At 46.3% G+C, this 18731-nt stretch overlaps 1 protein-coding gene across 1 annotated transcript in view; it reads left to right on the top strand.

Annotated features, from left to right (window-relative positions):
• The first annotated feature begins 702 nt into the window (after positions 1-702).
• LOC101823689 (leukocyte immunoglobulin-like receptor subfamily B member 3) overlaps positions 703-18731 on the top strand; it is a 109015-nt gene continuing 90986 nt past the window's right edge. Inside the window, 8 exon segments of the mRNA XM_040733836.1 lie at positions 703-851; positions 1014-1049; positions 1204-1488; positions 1635-1940; positions 4106-4156; positions 4510-4644; positions 5520-5625; positions 8146-8417. Coding sequence (XP_040589770.1) covers positions 818-851; positions 1014-1049; positions 1204-1488; positions 1635-1940; positions 4106-4156; positions 4510-4644; positions 5520-5625; positions 8146-8417 — 1225 coding nt within the window. The 5' untranslated portion in view covers positions 703-817.

Genomic DNA, 18731 nt, shown 5'->3' with positions numbered 1-18731 from the left:
CTCACCCTCCTTAGAGAGTGGAGTGGGGATTGGAGGAGGGATTGAGGGAGGGCTGAAGGGGTACAGGAGAGGAGGGGAGGGAGAGGGAGCTGGGTTTAACATGTGAAGCAAACTTGTTTCTAATTTAAATTAAATAAAAAAATTTTAAAAAGAATAAAAGGGGGTCAGGAGTATTCTGTGCATGGAATTACTCATCAGCCTCAAGAACATTAGAACGAGGTTTTCTTCTCCATGTCCATCCTTCCTCTGCACTTACCCTCAAGATGAAAACTCCACATAACTTCACAGTCGGGTGTTCAGTTCTCTGCTACTCTGTGTCCACTCTGAAGCATTCATATCTGTCTTGCCCAAGACACCTTGAGGACTGGGGAGACAATTGGTCCACATAAGGATCCTATAGCGCTGTATAGCTGGATTGACTGAAGCCACGAGGGAGACTTCATAAGAAGATTCAACGAGGGAAGATGACCGCTCAGCCACCCAAATCTGGAAGTGGAGAGCCAAGGAAATCATAAGGTTTATCGATATTTTCTCCTGGACATTGATGTGATGATAGATTATTGGGTAGAATTGGGAGATAACAAGCATAAGTTTTAAAGAAAACACTACAGAGAATCTGGAGGCTGTCCAAGGCATAGCATTGGGGAAACGAGAGCCAGGCCCTCGGGAAGGGCAGTTCCCTTTTCTGTGGAGATCCTGAAGTGCAACCATTTGAGGTGGAGCACCAAGTTTCCAAAACTCCATGTGCTCCAGTCCATAAGGCCAGGGACTGTGGCCTTCTTCATATACACAGTTGCAGCCACCGAGAAAAGATGCTATGGCTTTCTCCTTCACAGTCCTGATCTGTTTCGGTGAGATTTGAAGTGTGGGAGGAAACACTGTGATCCAGAAGGGACTGCCTCACACAGCCCAGGACTTTCCCAGCAGAAAGTTCGAGGGGCATGGGAGGTTCTCTGGAGGAAAGATCTTCTGAGAGCCCAGGATGAAATCCTGAATAGACAACTCTCTTCCAGGACTCACTCTGAGACCAAGGATCCCAGTGCTGGCAGGTAAGTGTGTACTCAACCGTCTTCCTCACTCTAGGCAGTAAGAATGGAGAGCAGCAGGTATGGGCTAATCTTTGAGATACTGGGTATGTGCAGGACTGAGGGCTAGGGTCCAATGGAAAATGTCCCATGACACCCATCTATTGATTCTTTGTAGGAGCCTTACCAAAGCCAACCATCAAGGCTGAGCCAGGCTCTCTGGTCACTAGGGGAATGCAAGTGAACATCTCATGTATGGGGATGTCAGATGCACAGAAGTATCTTCTTTATATTATGAAATTCAAAAATATCCAGCATAAACAAACCTCAGTGGAACGTGGGGAGAAAGCCGTGTTCTCCATAAGCTCAATTGGAGAGTATGATGGAGGCGAATATTACTGTTTCTATAAAACCACCTCTGGCTGGTCAGCACGCAGTGACAAAGTTGAGCTGGTAGTGACAGGTAAGGAGATGTTAAGAGGTACCATTCTAGGCTCTAACTTCACGAGGAGGGGACTGCTGTCAGGATGTCCGTTTTTTGCAGCCTAGCCTTGTTTGACAAGGGGAAGGGGCTTTGTGAGCATGTTTAAAACCCTGTTTCTCTCCAAGGAAACTTTGACAATAAGCCCTGCCTATCACTCCTGCCCAGACCTGTGGTGACCTCAGGAGAGACTGTGACCCTCAAGTGTTTCTCACAGGAGGAATATGACAGGTTCATTGTGACCAAGGAAGGAGAACAGAAGCACTCCATGGTCATGGAGTCACAGAAGACATCTGCTGGGCAGTGCCAGGCCCTGTTCTCTGTGGGCCCTGTGACTCCCAGAAGTAGTGGAACATTCAAATGTTATGGCTACTACAAGGCAAACCCACATGTTTGGTCAGAACCTAGTGACCACCTGGAAATACAAGTCTCAGGTGAGGCAGCCCTACCATTGACCCAATCATATTTTGAAGCCCTAGTCTTTTTTTTAAACTCTGCTGGGAGGTGGTTGAGGAGAGTTCACCCTGAGGCAGAATTCACAGAGTGTGAGAATCAGTAGCACCAGCAAGGTAAGCTGGGAGGGGGAGCATTCTTGGCAGGAATTGGCTCCTTAACCACCGCCAATGTTTCTTCCAGGGCTGTCCAGGAAGCCCACCCTGCTGTCTCAGCAAAACCATGTGCTAGCCTCTGTAGAGACATTGATCATCCACTCTTGTTCTGATGCTGGCTATGACAGACTTGTCCTGGCCAAGACAGCGGGAAATTACCTCTCCCAGCGGGCACCACAGCATATTCAGCCAGGCTGGTCTCTCTTACCCTGGGCCTTGTAAGCAGCTTCCATAAGTGCCTATAGAGATACTAGAGTATACACAACCTCTCCTCTGAGTGGTCAGCACCTAGTGGTTCCATAGGCATCTGTTCACAGGCAAGAAATCCTGGAAACTAATTCAGGGCCACAAACATCATAGGGTCTTCTGTGAAAATCTAAGAGATGATATACAGAATGAATCAGAGGATCTCAGAAAGAAATAGACAGTGAGACAGGAGAGGGAGGGAGGAACATGGTCATAAAAACACAGAAAGAGACCAGGTCCTCACAGACAACCCCATAACATGGTGAGAAGCTCTCTTCACACTCCGTATAGCCTGGCTATGCAGTACCCCCAGGAGAGAGTGTTAGCCTGGGTTGTTGGTCAATGAACACAGTGGACACTTCTGTACAAGAAGGGAGCAGTCCTTCCACTCCTGAACCTAAAAACAAAATTTTGAGCTCATCAGTTCCAGGTAGAATTCTCTATGGGTGATGTGACCTCAGTACCTAGAGATGCTGTGGTTCTCCAGGTTTGTGGCCTTAACTGTTGTCACACACTGATGCCAATGTGGAACTCCTACCTTCACATGAAGGATTTCTGGCTAGGATCAAAATGAGAGACTCTATCGGGTAGTTGGTCAGTGGGATATTCACCCTTCATGAAGGTGGAAGCCAACAGGCAGGTCCATCAAGGAATTCTCACTAGCATTCCCCATTCCCCAATGAAATCCGAAAGGTCCCAGGTACTTAAAAGGAGTTATTGGCAGTGGTAATAACAGTTCCAGTCCATGACCAGATCATTTGCTGAAAGCTACCTCTACATACCATTCTATAAGATACTGCCTCACACATTAACAGTATATTTCCCACATTAACTATGAGAAGAAAAAGGATGAAGAACAAACTATTTTCTACCCAACCTGAGAGGGGGGGAGCAAGGAGAGTTATTCTGATTGGTTTGTCTTAATATAATAATCTCCTTGTACATCCATTTCTTTTTCCTGCATAGCAATTTTTCTTGCTTCAGAAAGCACATATATCTGTATACATGTGCTTCTATACTACATATGTATGTTTACATGTTTTTATATTAACAAGACTTTGACCCAGTACTATTGCCCTACTAGTAGTTTTGGATGCTTATTTTTTGCTCTGTAGATTCACAGCACAACAACTTACAATATACATGCATAGAAGTACATTGGCATTTTCGAGTCTTGGTGGGTCTCATTGTAGGCATTTCTAATGATGCGATGAATAGTTAGTAGGCTACTAAAATTATGTGTATAATATAGAGAACTAGGGTATGTACACAGGAGGGGGATCCAGAATGTCAGCTCTATGCACTACAGACTTATTGGCCTTTAATGCTAATGTGCAGGTTTTATCTTGGGATATTGGTTACTCAACAGACAAAAGAGAAAACCCATTTCATGAGATTATGTTGACACGATCCTGTCTGGTAGTTTGAGCAGAGTGCTCAGGAAGTTTCCTTTTATTCTTAACTGTGAATTTTCTGACTAATCCTGATCCCTCGGGATTCAGATTAAAATGTTGTTCTAAAGTGACTTGGTCTGATGTTCTGATTTTAAAGAGCATAGGAAGGCTGAGGATTTTCTTAAGAGCACCAGAGGGATTCCTATATACCTGATCCAGGAAGAGAAAAACTCAACACAAACCTTCATGAGCTAATATAATGAGAATGGCTGGGAAATGGGACCGTGAATCTCAGAGAAAGCACTTGGTTATGTTAAGCATTTCACAGTCTTCTTCCTCTTCTGTTCTTAGGATCAGCTAAGAACATCAGTCTATCACATAACATGTGCAAGCCCAAGACAGGTAAATAAGGAGAATTCAATGATGTAGTAGTGTGCCCAGAAGGTCCAAGACCTGTCCAGGGAAGGGAGGTTCCCTGGGTGACCAACCTGTTATTATGGGGGAATTTTTAAGGAGAATTCAATGATGTAGTACTGTGCCCAGAAGGTCCAAGACCTGTCCAGGGAAGGGAGGTTCCCTGGGTGACCAACCTGTTATTATGGGGGAATTTTTAAGGAGAATTCAATGATGTAGTACTATGCCCAGAAGGTCCAAGACCTGTCCAGGGAAGGGAGGTTCCCTGGGTGACCAACCTGTTATTATGGGGGAATTTTCGTCTTCCCTAATGTTTGTGATTTCTTTGCCCCAAACCACAGCTTCAGACACCCAGGATTGCACAATAGAAAATCTCACCAGGTTGGGGATGGCTGGCTTGGTCCTCATAATTCTTGGGGTTCTGCTGTTTGAGGCTTGGCACAGCCGGAAATGGACCTACCATGCAGCTGGGAAGTAATCAGAAGAGAAAGAAGAACATCATTCAAGGTCCCAGAGTCTGAGAAAGAAATATGATAATCCCAAATTTCTGCAAAAAAAAAGATCCCATTTCTTTTGTTGAGGAACTGTTGTGAGCATATCCAGGATGCAAGCATTTTTTTTGGGATGAAGGGGAAGATGTGGGTGTTCCAATGAGATTCCTCCTTCAGCAAATAAATTTCTATCCTTCCACCTATTGTAGGCATTTTCTGACTGATCCAACTCTTTCCTGAATCTATAATATGAGAGAAATCCTATCTCATCTGTCTGGGTCAGGTCCTCACTTCTGTGTATCCTCTGCTTTCCCTTCATTTATAATAATTTTCCATTATTATAAATTAGCACATTCACTGTGGCAATAGTGAATAGAAATACCTCAGTAAAAACAATGGATAAAGTCCAGACTGCATCATCATGTCATGACTGTGATGATCCAAATCTCACTGTGTGCACTCCCAGGCCTCCAATGCCCAGATCAGGAGATGCTAATATGTTTCCTCAGTGAATCCCTTACTCTATCACCATGAGAAAGCATTCCTGAGCCCATCATGCTCTTAGCAGAGTCTGGAAGGCCTATGGGTAGGGGATACATATCCTGGTCCTGATGTGTCATGTCTTGAAGCTCTGACAGTGACGTGGGTGCCCAATACAAGATGGTTTACTGACCTTGATTCCCACATGCTGCCACTTCCCCAAAGGGTTCTACAGTGCTCCCTACTATGTGTTCAACACTAGGTTACAGGATACCATGCAACATATTGTAATTGGCAGTAGCCAATGGAAAACATGAGCAGAAATCACTGTCCTTCCATCAGGAAATAAACAGTTTCATCCTGAAATTGCCCATTTCCAGTGTTTCCCCATACTCCAGAGGCTGCTGCTGAAGTTCCTGAATCTATGAGAGAAAAGATGGAGAGCATCAAAGGGAAACCAGGAAAGGAAGGATTGGATGGATCCAGGTGACATAGTCAGGATTCTGGGAGCCCCAGACCCACATCCTATAACATAAATCAGTCAGCTGCATGCTGGGATGGAAGGTAGTACTATGAACCCCGACCTTTGGAACCCTGCCTTGTTCTCTGTTAAGGAGCCCAGACAGCACCATTTACTGAGGTCCCTTTGTGGTGTCATTAATTAAAAGATATCCCACACTGTCCGACAGTAAATCTAATTTACTCCCTGACCAGCAGGAAAGACTACCACCAGACAAGGATTCTTCCCAAATCACGCTTTATTGGAGCCTCTTGGTTGAAGGGAGAGCAGGAAGCAAGGGACCCAGAACAAAGACTGCAGCTGCTTATATAGGAGCTGAGGCAGCGTGCAACTGTCCTATTGGTCGAGCACCCCTGGCAGCCACCTCAGGCTCCCTGATTGGCCCAGCAAGCTGAAGACACTGAGCATGCTCGAGCTGGTGATTCTGGTTATGACCCTATATGGAGTTGTTTACTCCAGCCCTGCAGGGGCCCAGTGCCATCTTGGAATGGCGGCCACAACTCATGGCTCCCTGCAGTTCCCCTTCTTGTTTCCTTCAGGGCCAAGTCAGGTCTTATTCCCGATCAGGTCTTCACCTCATGATGTGTGGACTGATCAAGGGAGGCCAAAAACACCTCATAGCATTCCTTCTCCAGTGCAATGGGATCAAGCCCTTGGAGGTGCAAAGGCAATGCTACGAAGGGGCCAGCACGCCTTCCTCAGTGCAATGGGCAAATATCCCATGAGGGTGCAAAGGCCGTGCTTGGCTAGTGGCTCCTGAGAGCGGACAACCATACTTGGGGGGAGTTGCCTTTCTCAAGAGCAGCCAGTGCCTGCAGCACTACTGCCTTATCACGGGACACCTGAGTCCGCAGGCGGCAGGTCAACCAAAGGCACAGTATGCACCCTCCTATGCAGCATGCAAAAAACATCCCTACCCCAACCCACTCCTTGAACAGGGAGAAGGCAGAGGAGATCCAGGACTGTAGTCCCTTCGCCAAGCTGAGATCCACACGTGTTGAATTAATTAGGACTACAGCATGCCTGAGGTCTTCCAGGGTGGCATCAAAATCCTCAGACGAATTTCCTGCAAGATACAAGGACAAAGAGCGAGACAAATTGGCAGCCCTAGTAAAATTTTCATATTGAACACTGGTAATGCACAGGGCGTCCAACTTCCATTCGCAGCCCAATTGGGCCAACTGCCAAAGAATATCCACCTGCTCTTGTACCAAATCTATTCTTTGGTTGATCACCATCAATCCACCTTTAATATGAGCATCCATGGTGGTTTGTTTGTCTAGGGCTGAGGCCACATCGGTGGACAACCGATTAAGCGTCTCGCCTGTTTGAATAGCAGTAGTCATGGCAATAGCCGCCGTAGTGGCAGAGGCCCCTATGGCCGACATTGCGACCACCTCCAAAGCCATGACACCGAAGTCCCTCTTGTGACGAAATAACGTCATCGTACTAGGGGCTTCTACCGGCACAGGGACCCAATGAGGGACCCGTGCTACCAAGGCTCGAGTGTATTTAGCCGTGTTCCAGCATTGTGATAATGAGCAAGTCTCATTAGAGCAATTGGTAAAAGAAGAATTACTTAAAATAAACAAAAATGGTGGATGAAGGCATACTGGGGCAGCTTTATAAGAGGTAACATTTATAACATCATTCAACCTTTCGAGGCATCCTCCAGAACCATTAACTTGCATAAACCCCAGCACCATCCCTCCCCCTCTATTTCTTTCAGTCAGATTATACACACAACTAAACTTACTATATCCTGCCTCCCCCCCCAACAATACAAAAGGGGAAATATCTGAACAGCTACCGTATACACCACAAAGTAACCATTTATCATAGGGAATCATAATATCCACCTGCATAAAAAAACCCATGGTAAATGAGAACCTATGAGGGGCTGGTCCCCGCATATCAGGCGAAAAGGTGAATCTATGTGCGTTATCCACCCAGGCGACCATGTGAGACTGACAGTCTGTCCAAGGCCAAAGTTCTCTTTCCTTAAGGGAGCCCCAGCAGTGTGGAGCAAGTCATGGCTGGACAGGCGGAGACTCGCTTTCCGAAACATTGGGGAAGGACACAAAGGTACCATTGAACCAAAGGGCCTTTTGGGTATAAGAATAATTGCTAAACTGAAAAGGGGCCGACTGATTCCCTGGCCCAAATTGCCAATTCCTTCTCTCCTGGGAAACCAAAGTAAAGTCTTGATCCTGCTGGAACCATGCCAAACCCTGCTTTCTTAGAGCAATGCATGATCCCGGGTTTATTTCCAAAGTAAAACATAGGGAACCCTCTTCCATAAAACTTCTATTCTCCCCTAAGGGGGCCACATGCATATCAAGGGGTAACATGGGAAGACCCAACATTTTCTGACTTATAAAAAATCGTGGGAAAACAGCTGCATTATGCCTGACAGGAATCGGCTTGGGGAAGGCTGACAGAATCCCCCATCTCTGCTCCGCTCGACTCTGTATCATCTTCCACAGGATCGACAGCATCAATATCTTGACGAATGGTGGAATCATTTTCCTGAGCCTCGACGACTCTGGTCAGGCGACTCGGAACCCAATGAGGTGCTTCTTGCCCCTGTGGAAAAACACAAACAGCTCCTCTGTACCTCCGAATGACAGGGTCCGGGCCATACCATTTGTTATCCAGCACATTTTTCCACATCACATCCCCTACCCTATCCGGGGTGGTGTAGGTGTGTCGGTCAGCTGCTGTACAGCCTTTGTCATCCATTATCAAGAAATTGAGAGTAAAAAGGGCCATGACAATCCTGTTCCTAGGGGAGGCAGTCTCAGCCACTCCCCCTTTTTGTTTTTGTAAGAGTTCCTTGATGCTGCGATTAGCTCTCTCCACTATCCCCTGGCCTTGGGGATTATAAGGCAATCCAAAGGTGTGTGCAACCTGAAGCTGTGCACAAAAGACACGAAAGCCCTTGGAAGAGTAGGCAGGGCCATTATCCGTCTTCAGACGGACTGGCTTGCCCCAAGCCGCCCAAGCTTCCAGGCAGTGGGTTTTAACATGAGTGGACTTTTCCCCCGCCAGAGGGGTGGCAAAAATGACACCTGAATAGGTATCCACTGAGACATGAAGATATTTGACACGGCCAAATTCTGGAACATGAGTGACATCCATTTGCCACAAGGTATTTGGTCGTAGGCCTCGGGGGTTAACGCCTACATGAGGGGGATGAAAGAAGGTGATACAAGAAGAACAGGCTTTTACAATGCTTTGAGCATCATGTCTGGTCAAAGCAAACTTTCTCCGCAGGGTATCGGCGGGGACATGATACAGGTTATGAAAATCCCGAGCTTGCTGGATGGGATCTGCAACCACCATAGTCATCAATGCTCTGGTGGCTAAATCAGCTTGTTCATTGCCTTTAGCAATAAAGCCAGGAAGCAAGGTACGTGCTCTAACATGGCCAACAAAAAAGGAATGGCTTCTTTGTAAAATACAGTGTTGAATCTGTAACAAGATATTTGAGATGGGGCTTGCCTCACGAACTGAGGCAGCCACCTCAAGGGAGGAAACCGCATTAACCACGTACTGGGAATCTGAAAACAGATTAAAGGGTTCTGAAAATTTCTTGAAAACTTCAAGTACCACCAAGCATTCAGTTGCTTGGGGTGTATCAGGTTGAAAAGAAAAAACCTGAGGCGGCTGGTGTCCCACAACCATCTCCCCTTTTCCTGTTTTTGACCCATCAGTAAATATAGTCACAGCACCGACCAGGGGAACGGGTGAAGTGACCTTGGGAAAATAGACCAGATTATCATCCACAAAACTTAACAATGGATGTTTTGGAAAGTGATTATCTATAATATTAGAAAAGGAGCAGAGTAAAACTGCCCAATCATCCACAGTGGCGGCCAAAACTTCTACCTGATCTTTGGTATAAGGAATGATTAGCTTATCAGGCATTTTTGCAAAAGATGTTAAGCAAAATTTTATGCCAGTCATGGCCTGAAGGGGTACTAGGGCAGGATAATAATTAAGGGTCCGCATTCCCACCGAATTGCCATGTAGCCACCAGAGGGGTCCATCCTGCCATAACACACCAGTGGGAGAATGTCTTGTCTTTAGGATGCATAAAGAAATGGGAAGAGATGGATCATATCTATTAAGCTGTGCCCAGGACAGTGCCTCCTCCACCAAGCGTAAGGAACACTTTGCTGCAGGAGTCAAGGCTCGCGGGGAGGTCACATCAGGATTGCCCTCTAATATGGAAAATAGGGGCAATAATTCAGATCTAGGGAGGTGAAGATAACCCCTAACCCAATTGATATCCCCCAGCAACTGCTGGAAGTCGTTGAGTGTCGTCAGATGTTGAGTCCGAATAAGGACCTTCTGGGGGCGAATAGTATCTGGCTGAATTATCATCCCCAGGAACTTAGCTGTGGTCGAACGCCGTACCTTTTCAGGAGCTATAACCAGGCCCCGAGCCTCCAGTGTAGAAACTGTTCTTTGAAAGGCATCCTCAAGATTTTGTAGGGAACGGGCTGCCAACAGGATGTCATCCATATAATGAATAATACGCACATCAGGATATTGCTGCCGCACAGCCAACAAGGCAGCATCCACAAACAGTTGGCACATTGTAGGACTATTAGCCATCCCCTGTGGGAGGACCCACCATTGAAAATGGGCATCGGGTTGTTCATGATTAATGGAGGGTATGGTAAAAGCAAACCACTCCCTGTCTTGCTTACACAGGGGGATCGAGAAGAAATAAGCTTTAATGTCCAAGATCATCACAGGCCAATTTCTTGGTAGAGCAGAAAGTAATGGGAGACCTCTTTGAGTAGGCCCCATGATCTGCATTTGGTTATTAACAGCTCTCAAGTCATGGAGCAATCGCCATTTTCCAGATGGTTTCTTAATGACAAAAATTGGTATATTCCATGGTGAGACAGAGGGCTCAATATGGTCCAAGGGAAGCTGTTCCTGGACAAGCTGTTTAACGGCTTCTAATTTCTCTTGAGAAAGGGGCCACTGGGGTACCCACACCGCCTTCTGAGTTGTCCAAGGTATGGGGAGAGGCTGAATATCAGAAGCCAATGAGTCAGTGGCCGCTAAGAAAAACCCAGCCCTTTCCGGTCTGTCTTCACAGACGGGATGATGGGCTGAGATATACCCTGAAGATTTTTTCCTAGCCCCTTAGTAGGGACGAATCCCTGTTTTGACATCATGTTTTTACTTTCCTCTGAGAACTCATTTGTCAACCGCAGCTGTAACTGCTGTTGGATGTCTCTGCCCCAAAGACTAATGGGGAGGTCAATTACAAAAGGTTGAACTCTGCCCTGTTGGTCCTCCATCTTCCAGACCAGCTCTTTCGAGCTTATACAGGGCGTGTGTGCATAGCCCAAGCCCTGTAGGGATTGGGCCGAGCGTTGGAGGGACCATTGTTTAGGCCATTCTTTAATTCTAATAATACTCCTGTCAGCGCCCGTGTCAACTAAGCCGTAAAAGGCCCTCCCTTCAATGATTAATTGCAATACAGGTCTGTCATCAAGAGCCATAGACAAACAAGCCAGACCAACTCCTGTAGAGCCCAGGCCTCCCTTTTCTCTGGTCCCTTTTCTTGAGGGAAACATCCCACGGGACGAGGGCAGGAGCAGGAGCTGAGCAATGTGATCTCCAGGAGCAATTGAAATAACCCCTGACAGGGAGTGACAAAGAAGCTTAATCTCCCCAGTATAATCCGGGTCGATTACTCCCGGGAAAATCATAAGCTCTTTCATTGTTGACGAAGAACGTCCCAAAACTATCCCCACTTGGCCCTCTGGCAATGGACCCGACATGTCTGACGTCAAAATCTGAACCCCCATCTCAGGCGTTAATACCATTCCGGAGGTGGCACAGAGGTCCAGCCCTGCAGAGCTGCTAGTCGCTCGCCGGGCGACTGACTTGGCCCCATCAATTGGGGAGTCTGTGTTGACATAGGGGTCTGAAATGCCCCAAATATTTTTGGGCCCTGGGGACGGGGGGCCCCTCACCCCATTTTTTTGACCTGGCGGAAGAATGGGGTGGCCATTTATGTCCTTAGTAGAGTGACACTCATTTGCCCAATGTTTGCCTTTCTTACAGCGTGGACAAGTCCCAGGCATGCGCGAACCTGTCGATGCAAGTTGCCCAGGCGAGACGGTGCCATTAGGGCAATTTCTTTTTAAATGTCCTGGCTGACCACATCGGAAGCAGCCTTTTCCTTTGGAATCACGAGCGGCTTTAGTGACTGAGAGCACAGCCGCAGCAAGGCCAGCATTAGTCAGGGGGCCCCCTACCTCCCGGCAAGCTTTGATCCAAGCATCCAAATTCTTATGTCTGACCGGGGCTATGGCCCTTTGACACTCTTTTGTACTTTGTTCAAAGATAATTTGTTGTACAAAAGGCATGGTGTATTCAGCACCACCTATTGTCTTATCTGCTACCTCAAGTAGCCTGGCTACAAAATCTGCAAAAGGTTCCGCGGGGGCCCTGAATGATCTTTGTCAAGTTGCCAGCCACTTCCCCTTTATTGGGGAGTGCTCTCCAGGCCCGATAATGAATTTCATTTATTTGTTGATAAACATCCATGGGGAGGCCAACCTGATTGCCCAAATATCGTCCAAGGCCCAGGAGCATGTCTGCTGTCCATTCTGGGTGCCCATTTTGAATATTTATTCTAGCCTGTGTCTGGGCATTATCAGCGGCCAGGGACTTAAAGTCCAAGAATTGGCCCTTAGTCAGGCACGTTCTGCCCAACTCAATCCAATCTGTGGCGTCAGCGGTGAGACGCAGATTCTGCGCAAAAGGGTGATCAAGTAATCTGCTGTAGCCCCAAAGTCTTTCACTGCCGCGACTAAATCTTTCAATTGCTTATAGGGGACGGGCTCATATCTCCTCTCCTGAGTCATTAGATCCTCCAGCACCAGAAATGCTGAGGCTAAACGGGCCCAGGTGCCCTGGCTAATGTAATGGCAGCCTCCCCGCGCTCCAAAATGCAAAGGAGCAGCCTTTATCGGTGGTGCGGAGGGCGCAACCCGTGGCGGGTCAGGTGGACGAGGTGTCGGATTTTTTTATGCCATATGAGGGGTTGTGGGCAGGAGGGTGTACTCCTGGTCATTCCCATTCCTCCTCTCAATACCTTGCCACTTCCTCTTCCAATTCCTCCTCCTCATCATGACTAAGTTCATCATCTGACAACTCTAGATTAGAAAATTCTCTCAAGACCGGGTAAAGTCAGCCTGTCTCCTCCCCTGGCCTGGGGAGGGGCTGTTCCTCTTTCTTTTTATCTAATTTCTCCTTCTCATCTTTGCATATAATTATTTGCTTTTCTTTCTTCTTTTCTATTTTTTTCTTAGGCCTATCCAAGTTTCCCTCTTGTATGTCTGATTCTGAAAAACTATCCTGGTGTGCTATCAATGCTTTTTGCCCTTCCCTAATGATTTCTGTATTGGTTCCCTCTCTGAGACAGTCACGCGCAAGGCCCCAGAAAGGAATCATGCCCCTTTTTAGTTTTCTTTCTCTCTCTGCTGTTTTGAGGTCGAGCCCTAGCTTTTCCCAGGAGGGCAAAGTAAGATCCCCTGAGACTGCGAACCATGGAGCTGATTTATCTGTATCTGTCAGCAAGGTGGTGATTGTCCGCCTTGACACCTTTAAATCACGTTGTCTAAGTAAGGCCTGTACGGGGCCTATCATGTCCACCATCTCTCGACCAGCACCCTGGACGTTACCCATGGCACATCAAGTCGCCGCTTTATCTACAGCGGACTTATCTGGCGTTTTTGAAAGGCTGCATAAATTATGATAGACTCTAATCTGGATTTGGTTCATCCCAAAGGCTGTTTTATCTACAACAGGCTTACTTTCGGGTTTAAGAATGCCTGCAGCAGCACAGGCACTCTTGCTCAGACCTATGACAGTGCAACCAAAAACAGCAAAAGAGCACAACAACTACCATCAACACAAAAACCATACAGAACACCAAAGGATCAATCCCCTCAATCAGCATACCTGGAGAAAACTTGCTTACCGACGTTGCCGCTCCGCGTGTTGGGTTCTGAATCCTCTGTGGTCCCTCGCTCGGTACCAGAAGGAGTTCCGGCATCCCGGGTTTCGGCACCAGTTGTGGAGCACTCCCTGACCAGCAGGAAAGACTACCACCAGACAAGGATTCTTCCCAAATCACGCTTTATTGGAGCCTCTTGGTTGAAGGGAGAGCAGGAAGCGAGGGACCCCAAACAAAGACTGCAGCTGCTTATATAGGAGCTGAGGCAGCGTGCAACTGTCCTATTGGTCGAGCACCCCTGGCAGCCACCTCAGGCTCCCTGATTGGCCCAGCAAGCTGAAGACACTGAGCATGCTCGAGCTGGTGATTCTGGTTATGACCCTATATGGAGTTGTTTACTCCAGCCCTGCAGGGGCCCAGTGCCATCTTGGAATGGCGGCCACAACTCATGGCTCCCTGCAATCTAATACAGACAACTTCTCAGTGGAGAGCCCCTCTTCACAGGTGACTCTAGCTTGTGCCCAGTTGTCAAAAACTAAGGAGCACAGTCTTATTATTCTCAGGAATTATAGAGTCCATGTACCTGAACTGATAATCACAGTATCCCTGAAAGGAAGGTCATTGTCGTCATTATCATTTTCTTTCCATTATACTGATACCTTATACGGAATCAAGAGAAATTCCTTCCCCTAGCATGGGTGTCTGGGGCACTGAGACATAACATGAAAAGTCAGATTCAAGATGTGGGAATGAGAGGACAGAGGCTGAGTAAAAGGAGTTCCTAGAAAGGATTAAATGCAGAGATGGCAGGGGAGGGGCTGCCCCTTACAGGCATTAAAGAATTCAGCAGAAAATTCACAGCTAAGAAGTACAAACCCAGGACAGAAGGAAGATCCGTTTCTCTCAGTGCATCTCCTACAGCAATAGAACTCTCCCTAAACTTTCTCTGGTACTGGATGTGCGGCCAACTTTGATCTTCCAAACAACACAGGCAGTGAGGATGCCTCCACAAAGTCTCCTCCTTCTCATACTCTGATATTCACTCTCAACTTTCCTGATCTGATTTGTTCCTATTGCTGTCCTCTGGGCTCCAGCACAGTCAAGGCTCAGTGAAAACTCAATACATCTTTTTTGTTTGTTTGTTTGTCACACCATCCACCTCCTTCAGCACTCTGGGCTCCTGACCTAGCCCCTCCCACTGTTTTCTACATTCCAGATGCCATTCTAATAGTCTACTCTTGCCCATACTCTCTTCCATGCTGCAGGGCTCCACTTTCTGAATTCTCACAGACAATTCCCTCCCGATGCTCACAGTCAGCAGATGCCCACATCTTTCTGCAAAGCAAACTCATTTCAGGACACAAGCTACCTCTACCAAATACACACACACACACACACACACACACACACACACAGAGAGAGAGAGAGAGAGAGAGAGAGAGAGAGAGAGAGAGAGAGAGAGAGAGAAGCATCAGTACCTAAAACATCCGTGCCTTTCATGGTTGCTTCTCAGAGGAAATAAAGACCAGAGGACATCACTGCATCCTCTTAATTCTTTTAATGCTACAGAAATATTCTTAAATTAACCCTCTCAGCTGTAAGTTCATTCATGAACTTGGTTCTATACCTGGGCAATCTGGAAATGCACATGCACAACTAACTATACTGATGGGCTCATTGTTTAGGCTCAGATTACTACTGCAAACTTCCTGGTTTTCTATCAAGAAGATATTCTCCCATCAGCACTCCAAACCAGTATAATAGAGCAGCAACACAGTCAAATGTTCCTTTGCCTGGATATTTCACATTGTTTAGAGATGAAGACCCACAGCACACTCACTTTGGGGGAGTGAGATGGGGCCACAGCACCCTGTGAGAGTTGCACATCTCAAAAGGGCTGCCATTCCTCCCCGATGTGTAAGCACTCATAGGTCTGTCTCATTCTCTGCTCAGGTCATTATCTGACCTCTCTTCAATTCAGCTTCAAAAGACAACTCATTGGATTTCCAGTTTTAGGGTGACTCAACTTCCCCTTCTCTGTAGCTCCTGATAGTATACAAAGCTGTATCTGACTTACTCATCGTTTCCAACTTTGCAAATGTCTGGCTTCCTCAGTCCAAGAAATGAACAATTGGTAGGAACAGTAACTTTCTTGCTTGGCACCAAGTGGATGTGACTTGGGCTCATTGGACAGTGACAACGCCTGTCTGGCTGATAGAAGGAATAACTCTTGCACTGAAAAAGGTTTGGGAGAAAGGACTTGGTACATGGTACAACATGAACTGCACTCAGGTGCTCAGTGTGTCTGTGATTCTTTGCAAACTCCCTTCATGTTTGGTCCCAGTCTCCCTCCTCCCCCACAATCTTTAAGGCTACAGAGACAAGCAGCTATGCAATAAACTGAGTGCCCTGGAGGAGACTTGAGAGAGCAGGAACAACCCTCACTCATACTCACAGGGAAGTGACTGGCCTGTGAAGACAGAAGTTCTATCTGAAGCTATTTATGGACAGAGAAATGAGAAAGATGATGCATGGGTTTGTAATGAGACCTTGCTGCTGTCTGTGGTGTCAGTCAAGGCTAGAGTTTATCTCAGTTACTATCCAGGATGAACAGAAGCCCATGTCCTAAAGGAGAGGCAGAGCAAATGGTGCCACGAGATGGAACAATTTTGAATACATTAGGCAAGATGGACAGGAGGCAGTGTTGAAGCATGAAGTGGAAATGTTGCTTACATCCAGGCTGACCATGGAAGGGGTGAAGCTTCGGCTTTTAGTAACAGGAGCTATAGGTGCGTCGTCAGCACCTTCATTCCCTGTTGGCGAGAGACCCTTATCACACATCCTCTTATTACTCTGGGGACTTTAAGTTCCCTCAGATCAAGAAAGTAGACATTTGGTTCAGAGTGGGTTCTAATTGTGGGAGGGTCTGTACTGCCTTGGCCATGACTCACCTGCTTCATAATACGTCAGAGTGACTTGGTACTGAGTCGCTGTACTCAGGACATCAGTGCAACTTATTTTAGTTAGAAAGGAACACCAGATGGGCTAACTTCAGATCTTTACTTTTCTCCCTCTTCCATGAACAATCCCCCCACTCTCATCCCTAGCTCTCTAGACGATGTTCTTCTATGCCTCATTCCCTGGCCCCATTCCAAAGGGACTAACAAACACCCAACTTTCCTCTCACTTGCAATGTCCATGAATTCCACCAGCCCATTTCCATTCCTAAGTGTTAGCTCCCAACTCCCAGAAACACATTTTACTTTCAAGATCCCAGAAGGTTTCCCTATAATTAATATACAGTCCATCACACTCTCCTATAACCAGAGAGGAAAGAGAAATTAACAAGAAAAACACTGAACCAGTGAATCAGGACCAGATATCAGTACCTAGAATTATCATCTTCTCAATCCCAGATGCCTATCAAACAGCAAAGGAAGCCAATCCCTAACAGCCAGAACATGTCTCCACTTGAACCCACCACAGTAGGCTGTGAATATTCCAGTGTAGTTGAAGCACACACAAAAGACCTTAAAAGAGCCTTTATGAATACAACAAAGGCCTTTAAAGAGGAAATGAAGAAAGAATCCCTTAAATAAATCTTTGGAAACACAAATATACAGTGAAAGGAAATTAATAAAACTGATTAAGATCTCAAAGTGGGTATAGCTCAATAAAGAACACTCAAGCTGAGGGAAATCTGGAAATGAAAAATTTGGGATTTTGAACAGGAACATCAGAGGAAAGTAGTACTAACAACATACAAGACATGAAATAGAGAATCTCAGTCATTGAAGACAGAGTAGAAAAAACAGACATATCAGTTACAGAAAATGTTAAGCCTAAACAGCTCTTGAGAAAAATCATAAAGGAAATCTGGGACACCCTGAAAATACCAAATATAAGATTAATAGGACTAGAGGAAGGTGAAGAAATGCAGTTCAAATGCCACCCAAATTTTAAACAAAATCATAGATGAGAATTTCCCTAATCTAACAAAGGAGATGCTTATCAAAGTACAAGAAGCATACAGAAGACTAAATAGAATGAACCAGAAAAAGTACCCTTGGCAATAATAATGAACACAATAAATGTACAGAACAAAGAATGAATATGTAAAGCTTCAAGGGAAATAGACTGTATAGCATATAAAGGAAGACCATTATGATAATACCTGACATCTCAGTGGACAATTTAAAAGTTAAAAGAAATTTGATATATGTGTTAGAGAAATGCCATCAATGCCAGCACAGACTACCATACAAAACAAAACTTTCAATCATAGTACAGGGAGAAAATTAGACATCCCATAATAAAACCAAATTAAGCAATACCTGTTTACAAATTCAGCCCTGCAGAAGATTATACAAAGTAAATTCCAACCTAAAGAGATAACTAAATAGAAGGAAACGCATGGAGTAAACAATCCCAGACAAACTTGCTCAAAAGAATATAAACACACACACACACACACACACACTCCACCACCACTACCACCACCACTACCAGCACCAAAATAACAGGAATCAAGAGACCTCACTGGTATTTCTTAACAGGAACTGTCTCAGTTAATGGAAAAGCAAACAGACTAACAGAATGCAAAACAGAATCCATCCATGCTCAGAATTCAAGAAGCACGCCCTACCATCAAGAATGCACATCATCAATCAGCCCTTCCAAGACCCCAACCCCAGCAAGTCCAGCTTCAGGTGAGATTGGGTCTCCGGCGGGGACTGCCCGCCCAACACACATCCCCTTGATCTTCTGGGGCTGCTCCTGGCATCCAGAAGACCCGCCCACACAGGAAAGACATCAGCCCTTCCAAGACCCCAACCCCAGTGAGTACAGCTTCAGGAGACCTGCCTACACAGCAAAGACGTCAGCCATTCCAAGACACCAACCCCAGCAAGTCCAGCTTCAGGTGAGATTGGGTCTCCGGCGGGGACTGCCCGCCCAACACCCATCCCCTTGATCTTCCAGGCCGCTCCTGGCATCCAGAAGACCCGCCCACACAGGAAAGACATCAGCCCCTCCAAGACCCCAACCCCAGCGAGTCCAGCTTCAGGAAAGATATCA

The sequence above is a fragment of the Mesocricetus auratus genome, unplaced genomic scaffold (assembly GCF_017639785.1).
Source record: "Mesocricetus auratus isolate SY011 unplaced genomic scaffold, BCM_Maur_2.0 Super-Scaffold_100037, whole genome shotgun sequence".
In the NCBI taxonomy this organism is placed as follows: Eukaryota; Metazoa; Chordata; class Mammalia; order Rodentia; family Cricetidae; genus Mesocricetus; species Mesocricetus auratus.
This window is presented reverse-complemented; position numbering and strand designations above follow the sequence as displayed.